Genomic DNA, 17,593 nt, shown 5'->3' with positions numbered 1-17,593 from the left:
CTTCTTCGATCATCTTTTTCTCTCTCTACTACTTCTCATATTCTTTTATTTTTTCTCTCTCCTCTTTTGGTGATTTTCATTTTCTCATTTTCTCCTCTTTAATTCTAGACTTTCAAGTTGATTGTTTACTCGTTTTTTTTTTTGTTAATTTTCAGTGTTTCGATTTTTAGGATTTTCGTCGTTTTGGATTTTTTGTAGTTTCTACAATGATGAAGAAGAATAGCTTGATTTCTGGTGATAGTGATGTTGATGTTTATGCTCTAGGTTAGTGTTTGTACTCTTTTTTGTAAATTTTTCATCGCTTTGCTCAGTGAGATGGTCAGAAATGGTGGAATCGGCAATGGTTTCAATACTTTCAGCGTTGCTAGCGGTGGTTTCGGCGGCGACTTTTGATTTGTTTGAGTGATTGTACTGTTTTTTCAAGACTATTGTTAATTTTGTGTTTATTTTTGTTGATTTTGATACTCTGTTTTGCATATGTAGTTTAATTACTTTTGTGATAAAAGGTCACTTTTGTTAAAAAAAAAGGGTCACTTTTGTGAAAAAAGGGTGACTTTTGTTAAAAAAAAAAGGTCACTTTTGTGAATAAAAGGGGTCACTTTTGTAGAAGAAAAAGGGTCACTTTTGTACGAAAAAAGGGTCACTTTTCGCAAAATGTTCGATGTACAATAAAATTATTGTAAACCGGGTGTATGCAAAAGGGATTGATTATTTATTCATAAAATCATGCGATTGAAAAGTTTACCACTACAATGAAATCCATTCAAAAAGTTAAATCAGAAAACAAAGTGAAAATGTAAACTTGTCCAAATTCCTAAAGGCATAAATTCGAGTCTCATGTAATGGCAAGGTTCAACAACCTAGCATATTAGAAGTGATAGCTCTCTAATGCAGGCAAAGGTTGTCAGCGACAACACGTACGACCTGCCTACGATGCAACTAGGATACCTAAACTACATAACATGGCTACAAAGTCACCATGATATCCAAGTACAAAACAACGCTACATATCATTTGCCACAATAATGCTTCATAACTACATTACTACAGGTACATTACTTTCTGAGATGGTAAGCCAAAAGTAGAGCGATTTTCACCATCCCTTATTCCCATCTCCTGATGAGAGTCACCAAAGTTAAATCCATAGTAATGCAGGCCCTGTTGTTAGGCAGAAATAAGGTTCAGGGCAACATACAATAGCTATGTTTATATGCAAATTAGACGATGAATACTTCAGATAGCATTTGTCAAAGAAACCAGAATTCTACTACCTATGCATCATTAGTTCCAAAAAAAACTATGCATCATTAACTCATCAAGCGTGTTTATTAATTAACGAAGTTTCTCAAACATAGCAAGACTCATTTATCATGAACACTTGTCCAGTTGTCCTACAGGTACATTACCTATGCATCATTTATCATTTTGCAACCCATGACTTGCAGAAAAGCAGCTTTTATGCCTGTCTACAACAGAGATAGTTCCAAGCTCTTATTTCAAGTCTTTTACGCCAGTCTGCTTCTATTGTTAACATGTTTACTCTCAAGATACTGCAGAAGTTGAGCTAGGGTTTCTTGGACATTATATAAACATTTAGATAGTTGTAAATTTGTAATGCATGTCACACCCTTAACTAGGCTTTGTTGTTTGCATAGAAATAACTTTACTTTTATCATCCATAAATTGATCCATCCCTAGTACTAATTCTACTACTCTGACATTCTATTGAGCAGCCTACAATATTCAGTAATATGAATAAGATGATATATTTGATCATCAAATTGTATGTGAAATACCATTTAATAGCACTGTAGGTATTTTACCTTGAATATGAGGGATTAGTCTAGAGCGGAGAAGCAGACTTTGACCTAGATCAACAATAGAAGGAAATAAGTTTTAAAATAAAACAATGTTTTATTAGAATATGCTGATTATCTAGGATCAAAATTGAATTACAGTACCTAGTTGGCTGTGCAGGGGATGCAGACCTAGATCTTGGAGCAGGTCTGGTTACATATATAATCATGTCATTCTTTGTAGACACCAAACAATGAACTTGATAAGCAAAAGGGTGCCAAAATAGATCTGAATCGCCAAAATATCATTAGCAAGTTACCTTGGGCTCTTTCCTACACTCTTGCTTCTATCTCGGATAGGGCTCCTGCTTCTATCTCGGATAGGGGTCCTGCTTCTACTCCTGCTTCTGCTCCTTTGTGGACTACCCTCATAAGCTTTTATCTGTCAAGAGGGTTTCAGAAAATAGGGAATGATGAAGATGAATATTGTAAAGATTCAACTATGCCTTTCAGAATTAAATCAGCTCCTACAGACAAACATCCTTCATGTTAGATTTACAAGAGGCATGTGCCTAAGTGGCTACACTTATGTTTCTCCTTATCACATCAAGATCCACAATACATGTCCCAACCTCTCCAAGGGTAATGCAAGTATAGTAAAATGAAAGCAATAACAGTCAAAAGGACATAAAGTCATTGGTTATAATTTTTAACAAAGAGAATTCCTTAACCAATAGGCCAAAAACCAAGACAAGACATTTGCTATTGACAAAAATGTGTTTTTATGGCCTGATGGCAAATAACTAAATCGAAAATTAATCATAAAAATCTGTAATTACTAACTAGTAAGGGAAATTTACCCGAATGTAAGACTTTGAGAAAGGATTACGAAATTCAGTGTCATCTAGCTTCCGGATCTGTGTAAAATTTATCAGTGTTACGATAGAATATCATTACTTAGTTACCAACTTACCATTGACTATCAGAAATTCAGAATACTCTTGATACTTACAGCATATTGCATGTCCTCGTAATTGGTGTAGTCAACCATTCCCATCATACCTGAAACAATATTATTATTTCATAAATGATAGTTATCAATGAAACCTACCCCTCAACAAACACTGATTTTGGAATAATTGCTTGTTGAAGAACATAAGGATCAAATTACACACGATTGACTCATTAGAACAAAAATTTTTTTGACTGAAGCACACCATATACAGACAAAATTTGAGCATAACTTTCAGAATTTGTGGAGAAAAACTTAAGTAGACTCAAAGTGAGCAAGAACATAGCTATAGGTAATGTAATTCCTGACATTCACTCGCCTTAAAATATAGCAAAGCTATTCACCTAAATACTGATCTTTTATTCTAAAAATCTTTTCAGGTAGGTTAGGGTTTACAATAATGTAAAGAGAAATAAAATAATGTATCACGCCTCAAGTCTAGACAGGAAATAAAATTGTGATAGGATTTACACATTACATTTTACTTGGTGATCTATCATCAGCATATCGAAATTAAGATCATGTTGTCCATTAGACAGAACTTCAGAGGTTACCCTATTTCTTTAGGAAAAATTAAGAAAAAGACAACACTGAAGGATGAACTAGAAAAAGATATAGCATACCTTCACCATCACGGAAAACTTGGGCAAAGCAGACATCCCCAGCCTTACGCATATGGTCCTACAAGACAAAATAACAGTGAGAATTTTTGACACCAGAGCAATTAGACTATGGTGAAAAGAAAAAGAAAAAACAAAAGTCAATTTACACACCTTTAGATCCTGCCATGAAGCTGAAGGCGGCAGTCCACGCACAATTACTACATAAATAAGAACACGTATTAACAACCCACACAGGAGAGAAATAAGTAAGGTTCAAAGATGTGGCAAGCAAGTTTTTGCACAACACTAAACTTTACACTTGACCCTTTACACTTGACCACATCACCAATGATTTTTGATATCCTCACTAAAAGTCCAAGCTATGCTCCTATCACTTTAAATAACCCCCCCAAATTCCCAAAAGAAAGTATAGAAAGCAAAAGGATAGTATCCAAATCATTTGGTGTACCTCGAAACTCAGAACGACGAGAAGCACCAAACTGCCCACCTCCACCCCCACCACCTGCACCTACACCCCCACCACCACCACCACCACGTCGGCCAACAGGGGATCTGCCTCTACCTCCATGAGCCAACTCAACCTGAATAATGAACTACTTAGGTCTGAACATATTGAAAAAGTAGCAGCAAGTAAAACATGTATGTATATTAGATTATTAGGTGGCATGTACCCTCAGAAGACAACCATCAAAGTTATATCCATCACGACCCCTAATTGCTTCTTGAGCATCCCTAGGATCCTCAAACTGTAAGAAAGAAACAAAAGTATAAGAAACTGCAGAATAGCGAGCTAAGGATACATCTGGGATATTGATCTGAATGCTAACACTGAGCAGGCCTCCAGTAGGCCTGTAAGCCCTTTATTGGTTCCTGACCCTGGCTGATCAGCTAAACGATGTATGTATGTGGAAATGAAGGGTATACCTCCACAAATGAATAGCCTGGAGGGCGTGGCGGAAGCTTCATTTCAATATCTACGATACGACCATACTGCAGTAAGAGGAAAACATATCTTAAGAATTCAGTATATATTTATATAAATAAAAAAATAAAAATAAAAAAAACAGATTGGTGCACATCAATGAATAATGCAGTATTTCTTAAAAGTAATAAAGTTTTGTTTGGGTTGGCACTGCACTTGACATGCTAGAATTCCATGCTACGAAGTACAATGAAGAGTAAGAACTAATACAATGAGATAACACAATAAAATTTGCAAAAGCCTGCACACATATGAACACAGATACAAAAGCCAAAAATAACCTGGCAGTGTCCCATTTCCCATGTGCAATATAAAGAAACTTATTCAATGAGATTAATAATAGTCACTAGCAGAATAGCCAACAGAGATCTACACAGCACCAAGGTTTATCATTGAGATATCTACTGATTTAGACATTTGACTAGGATTTGAGATGCTGCATTCATAACATTGCAGCAAGAGGTGCATTATCTCTCAGAATGTTAAACTTCATGCAAGAACTAGTCTATTATAACCTTTTGGTTACTATGAGAATTATAAAATCTTCAAACTAAAGGTTGTTGAATTTATATACAAAGTTACACTAGCAAACTACCATGAATTCAAAATATCTGAACATATTTAAGTTGAAGATGAAAACAGAACCTTGTAAAACAGATCTTCAAGCTCCCATTCCTTTACATCCAGGGGAAGATTGCCAACATAAATAGTGCGGGAGGCACGGCCAGCCATCTCTGCAATGTGTCTATTTAGCAGCACTCTCTCTACATACAACATAAATGCTTATCAATGAGGGCATAAGAGGACATTAAACACCGATCATCTAAAAAAAAGTTTCTTCACAAAGTAGCTTTAACAAAACAGCACAGAAAAGCAAAAGCCAAAACTGTGAAGCGGACCATGAGAGCAATTCTTGACGTGGTGCTACACAACTTTCACCATTTATTCTTCCAAAATGCTCCAGGATTAATATTAAATCATATAAAAATGACCCCCCATCATCTTCCTGATTTTTGCATAGGCAAAGAAGACCTTCTAAGCATGAGCAACAATCTCCATTACCAGGAAATCCAGAAAAGTACACTGAACTCTCACACTCTTTTCCTACATCCCTACATATCTTGCTCCTATTTGTCCAAGCTCCTTTCATCTATCATGAGGAAAGCTTGAGTCATCAAATGTGACAATACGGAGAATAGTTCATGCATTTATCATCACTTATTAAACACTTCATTATCAACCACAGAGAAAAATGATGTATAGCTCCACGTCATTTTCTCGTGAATATTGTTTTGTGACCGGATGCAGATTTAGACTGGGAGGCAAACACCAAATACAGGGGACTCAAGATTTATAAGTTACTGTATACAGTTGATAGTAAATTCAATTTTGCAAGGTCTATGGTCATTTGCAATGTCACTTAGTAGTTAATGAATACCAGCATCAGCATAAGAATCAACCCAATGCCTCTAAAGAGGCTCCTGTCCAAGGCAAAGTAAAGGGTCAGCTTAAACAGCCTTACCAAATGACCCATTAACATAATGGTAAAATAGAATGTTGAAAATAGTTCTGAAGATGACTATAATTAATGTTGCTTAGACACAAGATAGAAAAGAAAAGAGTGATGAAAGAAGAAGTTCAAAAAACCAACAAATAACCTTCAGCAGCAGAGACACGATGTGCATTAGGAATTTTATTCATTAAAAATAATGTGTGAATGTTAAGGTGCTTAAAATAAAGGCCCAAAATTGAAATTAATGATCCTTAAATGAAATTCCAGTTTCTCATAAGCAAGCATGCTCTATCGAAGCTGCTTTCGTTTGAGCTTTATAGGGAATGTACATAATATTAGTGTATATTTACCATAAACAAAGTAAAGGTGGAATTATTCTCATCAGCACAATTTAGAATTCAATTACAAAGCTACAACAGCAGCAAAGCCTTATTGTTGTCAGCTAACTAGCTAAGTGATGACTGCAAGACATTCTTACAATGAGAGCATTAAAGTGTTCATGGGTAAGAGAATATCCTTAAGTAGCAAAAGCACTAAAATCCTAGCTTCCTAGCATAGTCAGCTTAAAATTTGTGATCAACTCATGAACCTCATCGATAAGTAACGAATTGCACGTTGTATGATGACACTTTTTCACATAAAAGCAAGCAATATCTAACACAACACAGCTTATTTGCAACAGTACAAGAATGATAGCATGAATTTTGTATTCACAAAGTTGTCAATTGTAACCATCTTTTGTTGAAGATATTCATTTTCACTAGAACACGAATAATGAATTGAACTTTGAATTGGCTATAGCCATTATCACCTTCAAAATGCTCCCAGAAATTGAGCCCATACCCCCAACTCAACAGTATTACAGATAAAGTGCAAAAAAAAAAATTATAACAAACTAACAATTCCAAACCACAAAATAAAATGAAAAAATGGATAAAAAGTACAATCCATCCAAAAACTACCTCAAAATTAAACTAACAAGCCAATGTCGGATCTATCAATCAACCCATTTCTTAGAAATTAATCCCTTAAACAGGATTATCGTTGACTGCTTAGTAACTTAATCAAAACAAAGGCCTACAATCTCAACATTCCACGCATTTACCAATTCAATTTCTGGGTAAAGTTACTGCTACAACCAACTTCAAAACCCATATAAACAACTTCAAATTCTTCCCGAGTTTAAACATATACAGACATACAGTTAACGCTAATCTGTAAACCCCAGAAATTAAAAATCAAGAATCACCATTGCACTGAGACTAAACACTGGCAATAAACAAAAAAAATAACTCACAAATTCGAACTTCAATTCAGATAAACAACAACAAAACAAAATATACAACAAATAAAAGACAATAAAAAGATCTGGGTGATGAAGTTACTTGTTAATGAAGTTGAAAATGAGCTGGAAATGTCGAGTTTGCAAAATCTTCAAGTGTTCTGGTATTGCAGCTTAAAGCAGAACAGAGAGAATAGAGGTTTAAAGAAAAAGGGAAAAAGGTCAGGTAAAATGGAGAGTATAGCAGTTTATTGTGTACCCTAAAACTGAAAATGAAAATGAAATGAAATCGTGCGACACATAATTAATGGCAAAGATGATAAATTTATTATTTTTTAAAAAAAAAAAAAATGGGGATTGGATACTTTGGAGGGGTTTGAAGTTAAGTAGTGATGAAACGTGGCAACAGCCAATAAGCTGGTGGTTTTAGTAAAGGAACTTCAATTCTTTTGGCATGTAATTCTACTCGTTGCTTTCTGTCTCGAGATGGGAGATTTTTTTTTTTTTTTTTTTTTTGGTTTTTCAAACTTGACCGTGGGGTTCTGGGGTTAGAGGTCTTGGAGTTTGAAGAAGAGTTAGAAGACTTCAACAACTATGGTACTACTTGTAGTAAATTTTATGGTTGTTTGGTATGAATGGAGTGTATATAAACTACTCCCTCCGTCCTCGAAAGAACGATCCATTTGGCCTAATTTAAGTCCCAAAAAAAATAACTCATTTGTTTTTCCAACATCTATTAAAATCACAAAATTACCATATATTCTCAAATATTTTTGTTATGTAGTTCCTTCTCCCAATTTAGCCCTTGTATGCTTTCAAAAAAAAAATTTAACCCTTTAGATATCTATAATTTTAATTAGAAATTATTAAAGTTCATAACTTGAACCCCAATACCCTTTAGTCTAAGATCCGCCACTGCTCATTAGGCCACCACTCGTCGACACAAACAAGTTTTATACGAATGTATCTTAAACTTGTAGCTCATTAACTCTCTTTAACAATTTTTACCTATAATTTGTCACTTTACTTAATGATTTCAGATAAGAGAACAAAACAATTATCGAACTTAAGGATAGATTAAGGTTTCAAGACGTGAAATATATGTAATATTTTTTTTAAAAAAAAAAAATTCTCAAATAATCTTTGTTGTCACATGAAACTTTATGGAATTTATAATTTTAAAACTACAACTTCAAATTCAAAAACTTTGAACCAAGCCATGTTCTTTTGAGTTTCAGAGCAAAACAAATTTCAACAAGCAAAATAGGTGTCAGCAGAACAGAGCAGGCTATTAATACTAAACAGAGTTGGGTTCAATAGGACAGACTACGTCAACTTAAGAGAACATGGCCTAAAGTGTCATCCACTAAGCCAATAATCATTAACATACTTCATATTATTCATCGTTTATTTAATTATAATTAGGATTTTAATTATACAAGACATCACCAAAGCGCAAATTAGTTAGAGTTTAAAAGTTAAATGATAATTCAATTAGCAAATTTGTGTTGTTTATTATAGGCAAAAAAAATTAAAACCTATAAACAAATAGAAAAATTGTTTTAGTTTGGAAGAACATGTTATAGCTTTGAAGTTGCTATTGGCCAGGCCGAACAGGGCATTTGTCCAATTTGTGGTCAATTTAAACTCTATTAATTAGGATGGGCTTAATTGAGGCATATGGCAAAACTTTAAAGATTGAGCCCAAAAGTTGAAATTTTGTTTAGGATCAAAAAACAACACTTGGACTTATTGGTTGGGCCTAAAATGTGTTGAAAAAAATTCTTTTGGTAAGACAATTGCGGGGTATTCTTCTATTCCAAGATTTTATACAAGTACGGACGTATATCCCAAACTAATTAAGGAATGGGATTTTTTTCTTAGAAACTAATTTATTTTGTATACTTGGATACAATAGCATTGGGCTTTACTTCGAATACTGGTGTGGTTGATGAGAAAATCCGTGAATTGAAAAACTTATTAGTGATCATTTATGATGTTGGTTTTTGTACTAAATGACCGTTGAATTATTGTTTTATATGCAATAGCTAAATCATTGTTCAATCAGTGTAAAATTCTAGTTAATTTTTTTACTGAAATATATTCCTCAATTGTTGGTGGTGTAAATAACTATTAAAATTACGAAAACAAAATGAATACATGTGTACTATATCGGTTATGTCTATCAATCAATCAATCAATCAATCAATCAAAGCCTTAATCCCAAAAGTGGGGTCGGCTAACATGAACCAAATTTGATTATTCCGTGTAGTCATCAACATAAATCTTTCTCCTCCATCCCTTACGATCCAAAACTTCATCCTCACGTAAATCCATGCACTTCATATCCTTCCTCACTCCTTCCAACCAAGTCATCTTTGGTCTCCCTCTTCCTCGTTTAATCCCTCCATGGTCCCACTCTTCCACTCTTCGCACCGGTGCACCCTCGGGTCTCCGTCTTACATGTCCAAACCAACGCAGACGATTTTCCCTTAATTTATCTACAATGCCCGCCACACCTACTTTCTTGCGAATAACCTCATTTCTGATTCTATCTCTTAAAGTGTTTCCACACATCCACCTTAACATGCGCATTTCCGTAACCTCCATCTTTTTAATATGCTCTTTCTTAGAAGCCCAACATTCTGTACCATAGAGCAACACTGGTCTTATGGCAGTCCTGTAGAATTTTCCCTTCAACTTTAAGGGAATGCTGCGGTCGCATAGCACTCCCGTGGCCGCTCTCCATTTAAGCCACCCTGACTTAATCCTGTGGGTCACGTCTTGATCAATGTCACCATGTCTATCAAGAATTAAAAATCACATCTCTTAATAGATTTATAATCCCCTAGTAAATTAGAAAATCTAGCTCCATTTAAAGGTGACTTATTTGTCAAATTATAAGATAGAACGTACAAATTAAAAGGAACATGATGAATAATAATGATATATGGTAACGTTTAAAAAGCAAAGAAAATGGCTAGTATCTCACATGTTAGCTGACCAAAATTCAAATGATGGCAAACGGTTATACACTTAGAAGAAGTGAAACTTAAGAAATTTGGTATGAGCTACAGCTAGCTTTGCTATTTGTAGTGCTTAAAAAGGAACTCAGTCAAGTTGGTGGAATCCTTACCAATTCAATTTTGAGTGCAATCGTGCCAATTACCCGCAATCATAGCCATTGATAAAAAATTTAAAACTACTTGTAGTAAATAGTAATATTAGCAATTAGCAAACGGCCAAAAATCATGCATATGTCCATGTGCATCGAATTTTTGTACAAATTTAATTTATAATGACATACTTAGCGATTAGGTCTATGTAAGATGCACTCATCATTTAAACATTCGATACATGATGTGTTGGATTTTGATACTTTGACACGAGCCTGTAAAAAAAGTTATACATGAACTGTATATATTGTGTTGGTGATACTATATGCTTTGGATTCTTACATACCTTTACTTTCCCTTTTTTACACTAGAAACCTCATTGTCAAGTGTGGTAGGAATCCTATGGAATCATGACCATTACATATGATGTAGACTTGCATGCTCAACTTAGAGATCGATCATCACTGAAAATTTAACATTTTAAAGATCCCTTGGATACCAATTTAATTCTACAGGTAGCTCCTTAAAAAGGAGACAAAGACTAGACCAAAGTCATACATGAAGACAGATTAATTATCCTACAACAAGAAAAAAGGAAGTCAAGTTTTACAGGCAAAAAGGGGTTTCATGTACTCGTATACTTTGTATGTAAATGAGAGTCGAGTTTGACAGTTAACATCTTCTCTTTTTTGTTCTTGTATAATAACTTTGTATTCTTCTTCAATTAAAACTGCTTTAGGGCACCGGGATTAAGGATGAGTACAAAATGTGGGTGCGTGGGTGTAATGAGTAAACCTCAACTAACTTTTGAAAAAAACATAAATAAGAATAAACAATAATAATATTGCTCGTATATACTATGAAATATTTCAATCATATATGCTAATGCGACGAAATGTATATTAATTATGAATAATACAAATTAGATTTGAATGAACAAAAGAATTGCTACAAGAATTTAAACTAGGACAAACCATCCAAGCTAGTCCCTTTTTTTTTTTTTTTTTTTTTTTTTTTTTTTTTTTTTTTTTTTTTTTTTTTGAATTAACAATACAATTGGATCAATCAAGGACCTAAATGGCCCTACATTGGTTACCCTGACTATTTGGCAAGGAGTTTGAGCCCTATCTCCCCCTCCCAATTTCACCTATAAATAAAATAATTAAAACCAACAAATTCTTGGCTCAAAAGTCATAAAACCAACCTTTTGAACCAAATATTAAAAATTCTGCTCCTACAATATGAACAAGATTATGCCCTAGAGATGCTGTATGCATTCCATGGCATATATAGGAGTATCCAAGGTTGAAACCAATGCCAATATATGGTTCCAACCTCATAAAAATATGCTTTAAAAAAAATTAACCAATATGATTTCCTCCTAATCATCCTTCCTAATGTTCCTAAATGACTCCTACAACTAACTATATTCCTAAAAATGAAACATGTATGATAACAGAATGGCGACGTGTAACAATACTAGCTATAGATCAGTAGAGTGATCACGCACAATGATGTTAGATGATCAATCTTCGATCATACATTCTTGAATCTCTTGTTGTCGCGCATATCATCACTCTAATGGCTTTGTCGTAGATCAAGTACATCTTCAGTTTGACATTTTAAGAAATGCGTTAGTACTTATAATTGCTAGGTAGACGAACTTTGTTCAGTTTTTGCTCCAGTGGTCATGGTTTGAGAAGGAACTGCAGATACAATTGGTACTTCTACAGTTGTTGTCACACCTGCACCCAATATTATAAGTTGAGATATTACTCCATATTACCTTTCTTAAATTAACATAGAATAATTTTCACCAAAGTTAAAAGTTATGAAAATAATTAGTTATGATCGATTAATAACAAGGTTAAATGTCTCTATTGCTTGCATTAAGTCTAAGTTCTGATCGACTAATAACGGAGTTAATTGCCTATATTACTTGTATTTAAGTCTAATTAATTAAGTCATTAAGGACGTCTTGACAAATAGACTTTTTCAAAAGATGGACAAAATGACCTAAGCTGAAATTTCGGGACCAAAGCAAAAAAAACTAAGCTAACATTGACCATTTAAGCTGGACATAAACATCATTTCATATGGTACACAAAGGACCAATGTCATACTCCATATATTTTTTGCTCTTCTAAAGTACAAAATGCACAGCAAATGATGTGGAGCCACCTAAATTTCCAAATATACCCATTTGACCAGTAGTTTCACGTGGCAAGCCACATCATTTTTTACCACAATAAAAATTAAAATACTCAAGAGAGAATAAAGATGTATGAAGGTAAACAACCATAGCAATTAAAATCTTAATCGATCCCAAATTAAGGTCGACTACCTATGAAAGATGTAAATATGATAGAAATAATATTTACTCCGTACCTGCGGAAGTAGTAATCGTAGGCAAAGCCATAGTTGAAGAGGGGAGTGATAAGATCCCTGCGGAGTTGAGATGCTGGGGTAATATAGGGTATTGTTGTATCATCTGAGGATATTGGACCCCAAACCCATGACCTTGGCTACTTTGAGCATATGGTCCATAATATGGGTAATAGTTGGGAAAATACCCTATTGCCCCTGACGCTCCTCCTCCTGTTGCTGCCCCGCCTCCAGTTGTTGGGTAGTAAGGTGTAAATTGTTGTCCATATACACCATAGTAATTCTGTAAGTTAAAAGATTACATTAAAATTTGACAAATAAAATAAAAGTGAATGAATTACATAGAATAGAACAATGCATGCAGCTAAGCTAGTACTTACCATATGATGGTACATTGTATCATGTGCATACCCAGTGAATCTGTAAATAATCAATGACATAAAACAAAGTGGAAATATATTGAAATTAATGAATTTCGAAAATTGATGTAGGACAACAAATTAAAACCATGAAATATCATATGTAATTGTTGTACATTGTAGTAAACCACTAGGTAATTCAAGTTATTTGTGTAGACCAACTGAACATATCTCGTGCAATCGTTGTATATCATAGTGAATCACTAAGTACCGTGTTTGTGTACTATAGTAGTTAGGGATTTTTGAATAGCATGTGGAATGTTAGACACTTCATGTTTGCTAGAAATCATATTTTGTAAAAATGAAAAAAAGAAAAGAAATTGAATTAGACAGACTCCAATAATGGTAACTTTAAAGAAAACAGCATTTGACCATTCACATCAATTCCTCCCTCTCTCTGTGCAGCAACACTTTGCCAGCCATTATGCAGTCAAATACAGTAGTTTGGGTCTTTGACCAATTTATTTAATAAAAAAAATTGCATGCCAGGGTATTTTTATTGGCTCAAATATCAGTACTAGGGAGGTATCTGGAAATGGGGGCTCATGTATTTTTATTTTCATCTTTTATTTACCCAATAACATGCCATAACAACTAATTCGTACAATGCAGCTAATATACAATTAACTCTTTTTGTTAAATACTTCCTCCGCTACGCTATATATTATGTGTAACTTTTGAATTTTTATACCTCATAAGAGTTGTACATAATATGTTCTGAAGGTAGTATGCTCTTTGTTCCATTAAGATTTTCCCAGTCCATTAAGTTTGCCGTGAAAAGATTAAATTAAAGAATAAAACTATTAAGAATAATACTATAATAAAGTAAATTAACATAATTACTCACCCATAAGCTGAATAAGGGTAGGGTGGTTGAGCAGAAGGCTGATGAAAGTATGGTGATGAAGATGAACCTGGATAACCAGGTGCATTCATTAAACCTGATGATGGTCTAAACCTTCCTCCTCCTGCAACTGTATCTCACGAATTAAAATTAAGATGAAATCCTTACAAAGTTCTTGCATGCATGTTCTAAAATCTAATTAAAAACCAAAAGGCTTAGTTAATCTAATCATGATCATTATATATCACATGGAATTATGTTAATCATGTTTAACATAAAGTTAAATACTGTACAATGCAATAGTAACAGTCTTAAACAGTCAAATTCTTCAACGTTTACTTCCTAGAACTCCATTATTATTAATCTAGTATATAGGTCTATATTATTATGCAAACATTCTCATACTAACTATATAATACTGTATGCACATGTATTGTGGTCCAAAATTATATGATGGCTTTTTTCTATGCAGTTAAGTTAGCATTGAAATTGGTCAAAATCATCCAACCAAACCCAAACCCACTTCAAATTTAGAGAGATAAAATTATATCGTTAAAAAAAAAAAAAAAAAAAAAAAAAATGCAAACCATGTTGAGGAGTTGGTGGTCGATTCTTCTGAGCACCAAGAGAAGCAAGGTTGCAATTGGCTCTTCTTCCATCAATAACCGGTGATGGATTTTGACAAGCCCTAAACGCAGCGTCCGGCTCTTTAAACGTCACCTAAAATTAAACAAACACAATATGATTAACATATAAGAGTACTCCCCACAAATAAAACAATCTATCGCTTATTACCCTAATCCCTGGGTTCGGAATTAGTTGTCACATCTCTAGTTCAAATTTCGAAGAGAAAATAAAAGAAAGAAAAAGGGGAATCTTACAAAGCCGTAGCCTTTAGATCTTCCAGTAGATTTATCAGTGATGACGACTGCTTCCAAGATCTCTCCAAATTGGTCGAAATATTTTCTCATGGTTTCTCTTTGAGTTTCCCAAGCTAAACCACCCACAAATATTTTTGTATAAGTTGTATCATTATTCATCCATTGCGAACCTCCTCCGTAATTATTATTATTATTATAATTTCCTCCCATCATATGAAATTGCCTTTGTTGTTGTTGTTGTTGTTGAGACATAATAACAATTCAAAAGAATACAAAACCCTTGAAAAATAATACAAGTATAAATAAATAAATAAATAAATATAGAGCGAGGTGGGTTGATATGATGCTAGCGATTGTTATGAGAATCAAGGTTGAGATTCCATAAAAACGATGAAGTTGTTAATGAGAAAATCATTACTGTGTGTGTGTTGTAGTTGAAGGAGGAGACTAAAAGAGGGTTAGAGAGAAGAGAATAGAAGAGAAAGAGGAAAAATAAAAGAGGAATAAAAAAGAGTATTTATATAAGGAAATAACAGAGAGATATGCGGAGGGGGTAGGGGTAGCCGGGTAGCGGTAGGGGCTGGGGGGGTGTGCGCACTATGTGTTATTGAGATAATGCCTAGCTGGAAATTGAATAAATCTGTTGAAGAAAGAGAAAGACAAGAAAGCTACTCCTACTAATGAGATGGGATTATATAATATTATGGGATCCCACAACAATTGGGGTTCACCTAAAGCTTAAAAGGCTGTTTGAATAATGATTTTTTTTTTTTTTTAATTTTTTTTTATTTTTATTTTTAGGGCTCTTACCTATCAATCAAATTTAATTACAATAATTTATTGTGAGACTAAAATTATTTTGATGATTTTACTTTTTTTTTTTGAATTATACGGACTTATCTTAAGTATTCAATTCTTTTAGGCCCTGTTCTTTTCACCTTATAATAATAATATTAAGTAAAAATAATTTCAGTTCAGTAAAATTAAGTTCAGTTCAATAAAAATTATTTCAGTTCAGTAAAAATAAGTTCAGTTCAGTAAAATTCAGTTTTCTAAAGAAAAATTATAATAAAAAATCAGTAAAAATAATTTCAGTTCAGTAAAAATAATTTAATTTCAGTAAAAATAATTTCAGTTCAGTTTAATTAAGTTCAGTTCAGTAAAAATAAGTTCAGTTCAGTAAAAAATAATTTCAGTTTAGCAAAATTAAGGCGAATCAAACAGGGCCTTAGTTTATACGGTAAATTATTGTAAAGGCCTGTTCACTTCAACTTAATTTCAGTTCAGTTCAGTTCAGCTTTAATCAGTTCAGTTCAGCTTTAATCAGTTCAGTTTATATCAGTTCAATTCAGCCTAAGTTTGTCTATGTCTCAATATATATATATATATATATATATATATATATATATATATATATATATATATATATATATATATATATCTTAGCCCTTTTGTGTATTATAGGCATTTTAGGGTTTTTTGACAAATAAAGAAGTTTACAAGCTATTGGAAATAAATTTTTTGAAAAAATCATATAGAGAATATATTTATTTTAACAAAATTTTAAAATATTTTGGGAAAATAAAGGACTTTTAGGGGTTTTTTTTTATTGGAAATTTATGTAACTCATTTTTTTCTTTAGCGTATTTGCTTATATGTGAATTTCAATAGAATCATTGCTAAGCTATCTTCATATGTATATTTAAAGGGCTAGATTTGTACTTTTTTTTTTTTTTTTTTTGGGTGCAAACATTAATGAATAAGAAAGAAAAAAATAAATTATCTAGCTTGTCAAGAGAAGGGACACAAAGTACAACTCCTAGGGTGTCCAATAAGATTACAAAGTGTACACTCATATTTATTACATACATGTGAAATACGGAGTACATTACACTCATTTTAGTAATATGAACAAACAAGTGAAATAATATATGGAAAAAAATATTTTTGGTATTTAGACAATGACAAACTCAAGAACTTTTAAAAACGAGAGTAAAAGTCGAGCTACTAATCATCTATGTTATCCTTCAAACTCATGTACAGAGAATTAATGATAGTTGTATATCACTTGTGAATTGTGATACGAGACCTCTTGAGAATAGTCAATCTTGCACTATCTAATTACGTACGAAGTACTGTATACTAAGTTTAAAGAAGTCCTCTTCATATTTGCTTTTATCATCGATCAAAACCCCAACTTTTTGTACAAATTTATAGACCACGAAAGCTGCTTAAAGGCGTAAGGAGGGGTCTTTTGCTTCGCTGTTTTCAAACTTCATCCCTGATTTTTCATTTTTAATTTTAATGTCCTAACAGACGTAATAGTATAATAATAATAATAATAATATGATCTGTTAATACCAAATTTTTTTTTTTTTATTTTTATTTTTTATATGGGGTTTATAGTTATTAGTAATAATACGTAGGGAGTACTCCGTACCAATTATAAAATCACTCCCATTAGGCCATTATAGTTTGGTGGTTGGAGTTTTTATTTTTATTCATTTGTATATGGTATTAACAACATAAAATAATCAATCTTATTATAATTATAATAAAAATAAAGCACAAATAATGAATACCTTAATTAAGCACCTTGAGTATATATGTTTATGGTGCAGCACAGCAGTGTGGGAGGTTCCATTAACGGAAAAAGTACAGGAGAAATGGGCCATGTAGGTATATGATATTTGACAATTGATACTCTGATAATTTAATTCCTGTCGACATACAAATTTTG

At 33.1% G+C, this 17,593-nt stretch overlaps 2 protein-coding genes across 4 annotated transcripts; both read right to left on the bottom strand.

Moving 5' to 3' along the window:
* Positions 1 to 791: 791 nt before the first annotated feature.
* On the bottom strand, positions 792 to 7,492 carry LOC145615567 (serine/arginine-rich splicing factor SR34A-like). 3 transcript variants are annotated; one of them, XM_081670641.1, is made up of 14 exons: positions 7,312 to 7,491; positions 5,313 to 5,894; positions 5,059 to 5,177; positions 4,356 to 4,421; positions 4,103 to 4,177; positions 3,880 to 4,012; positions 3,582 to 3,628; positions 3,432 to 3,489; positions 2,809 to 2,858; positions 2,657 to 2,713; positions 2,117 to 2,238; positions 1,962 to 2,006; positions 1,824 to 1,868; positions 792 to 1,158 (listed from the first exon to the last, which is right to left on the bottom strand). In XM_081670641.1, the coding sequence occupies exons 3-13, from the start codon at positions 5,143 to 5,145 to the stop codon at positions 1,844 to 1,846; spliced, it is 765 nt and encodes a 254-aa protein (XP_081526767.1). In that variant the 5' UTR covers positions 5,146 to 5,177; positions 5,313 to 5,894; positions 7,312 to 7,491; the 3' UTR covers positions 792 to 1,158; positions 1,824 to 1,843. The 3 variants fall into 3 exon arrangements, 2 of the variants coding, with proteins under 2 accessions (XP_081526767.1, XP_081526766.1); XR_014107296.1 differs by lacking the exon at positions 5,313 to 5,894 and having other exon boundaries at positions 1,962 to 2,032; positions 7,312 to 7,492; XM_081670640.1 differs by lacking the exon at positions 5,313 to 5,894.
* A 3,700-nt stretch (positions 7,493 to 11,192) lies between these two features.
* LOC145614556 (uncharacterized) lies at positions 11,193 to 15,420 on the bottom strand. The gene is made up of 6 exons (XM_081669613.1): positions 14,854 to 15,420; positions 14,560 to 14,692; positions 13,976 to 14,102; positions 13,090 to 13,129; positions 12,713 to 12,992; positions 11,193 to 12,069 (listed from the first exon to the last, which is right to left on the bottom strand). The coding sequence occupies exons 1-6, from the start codon at positions 15,103 to 15,105 to the stop codon at positions 11,975 to 11,977; spliced, it is 927 nt and encodes a 308-aa protein (XP_081525739.1). The 5' UTR covers positions 15,106 to 15,420; the 3' UTR covers positions 11,193 to 11,974.
* Positions 15,421 to 17,593: the final 2,173 nt, after the last annotated feature.

The sequence above is a fragment of the Chenopodium album genome, chromosome 25 (genome assembly GCF_948465745.1).
Source record: "Chenopodium album chromosome 25, dcCheAlbu1.1, whole genome shotgun sequence".
Taxonomy (NCBI): Eukaryota; Viridiplantae; Streptophyta; class Magnoliopsida; order Caryophyllales; family Amaranthaceae; genus Chenopodium; species Chenopodium album.
This window is presented reverse-complemented; position numbering and strand designations above follow the sequence as displayed.

Coding starts and splice junctions, on each gene's coding strand:
- LOC145614556 (XM_081669613.1), bottom strand. CDS start 15,105: ATGTCTCAACAACAACAACAACAACAAAGGCAATTTCATATGATGGGA. Junction 13,130..13,975: donor TACCCTTATTCAGCTTATGG/GTGAGTAATTAT, acceptor GATTATTTACAG/ATTCACTGGGTATGCACATG. Junction 12,070..12,712: donor TACGATTACTACTTCCGCAG/GTACGGAGTAAA, acceptor TATTGGGTGCAG/GTGTGACAACAACTGTAGAA.
- LOC145615567 (XM_081670641.1), bottom strand. CDS start 5,145: ATGGCTGGCCGTGCCTCCCGCACTATTTATGTTGGCAATCTTCCCCTG. Junction 4,178..4,355: donor CAGGCTATTCATTTGTGGAG/GTATACCCTTCA, acceptor TCTTTCTTACAG/TTTGAGGATCCTAGGGATGC. Junction 4,013..4,102: donor TTGATGGTTGTCTTCTGAGG/GTACATGCCACC, acceptor TTCATTATTCAG/GTTGAGTTGGCTCATGGAGG.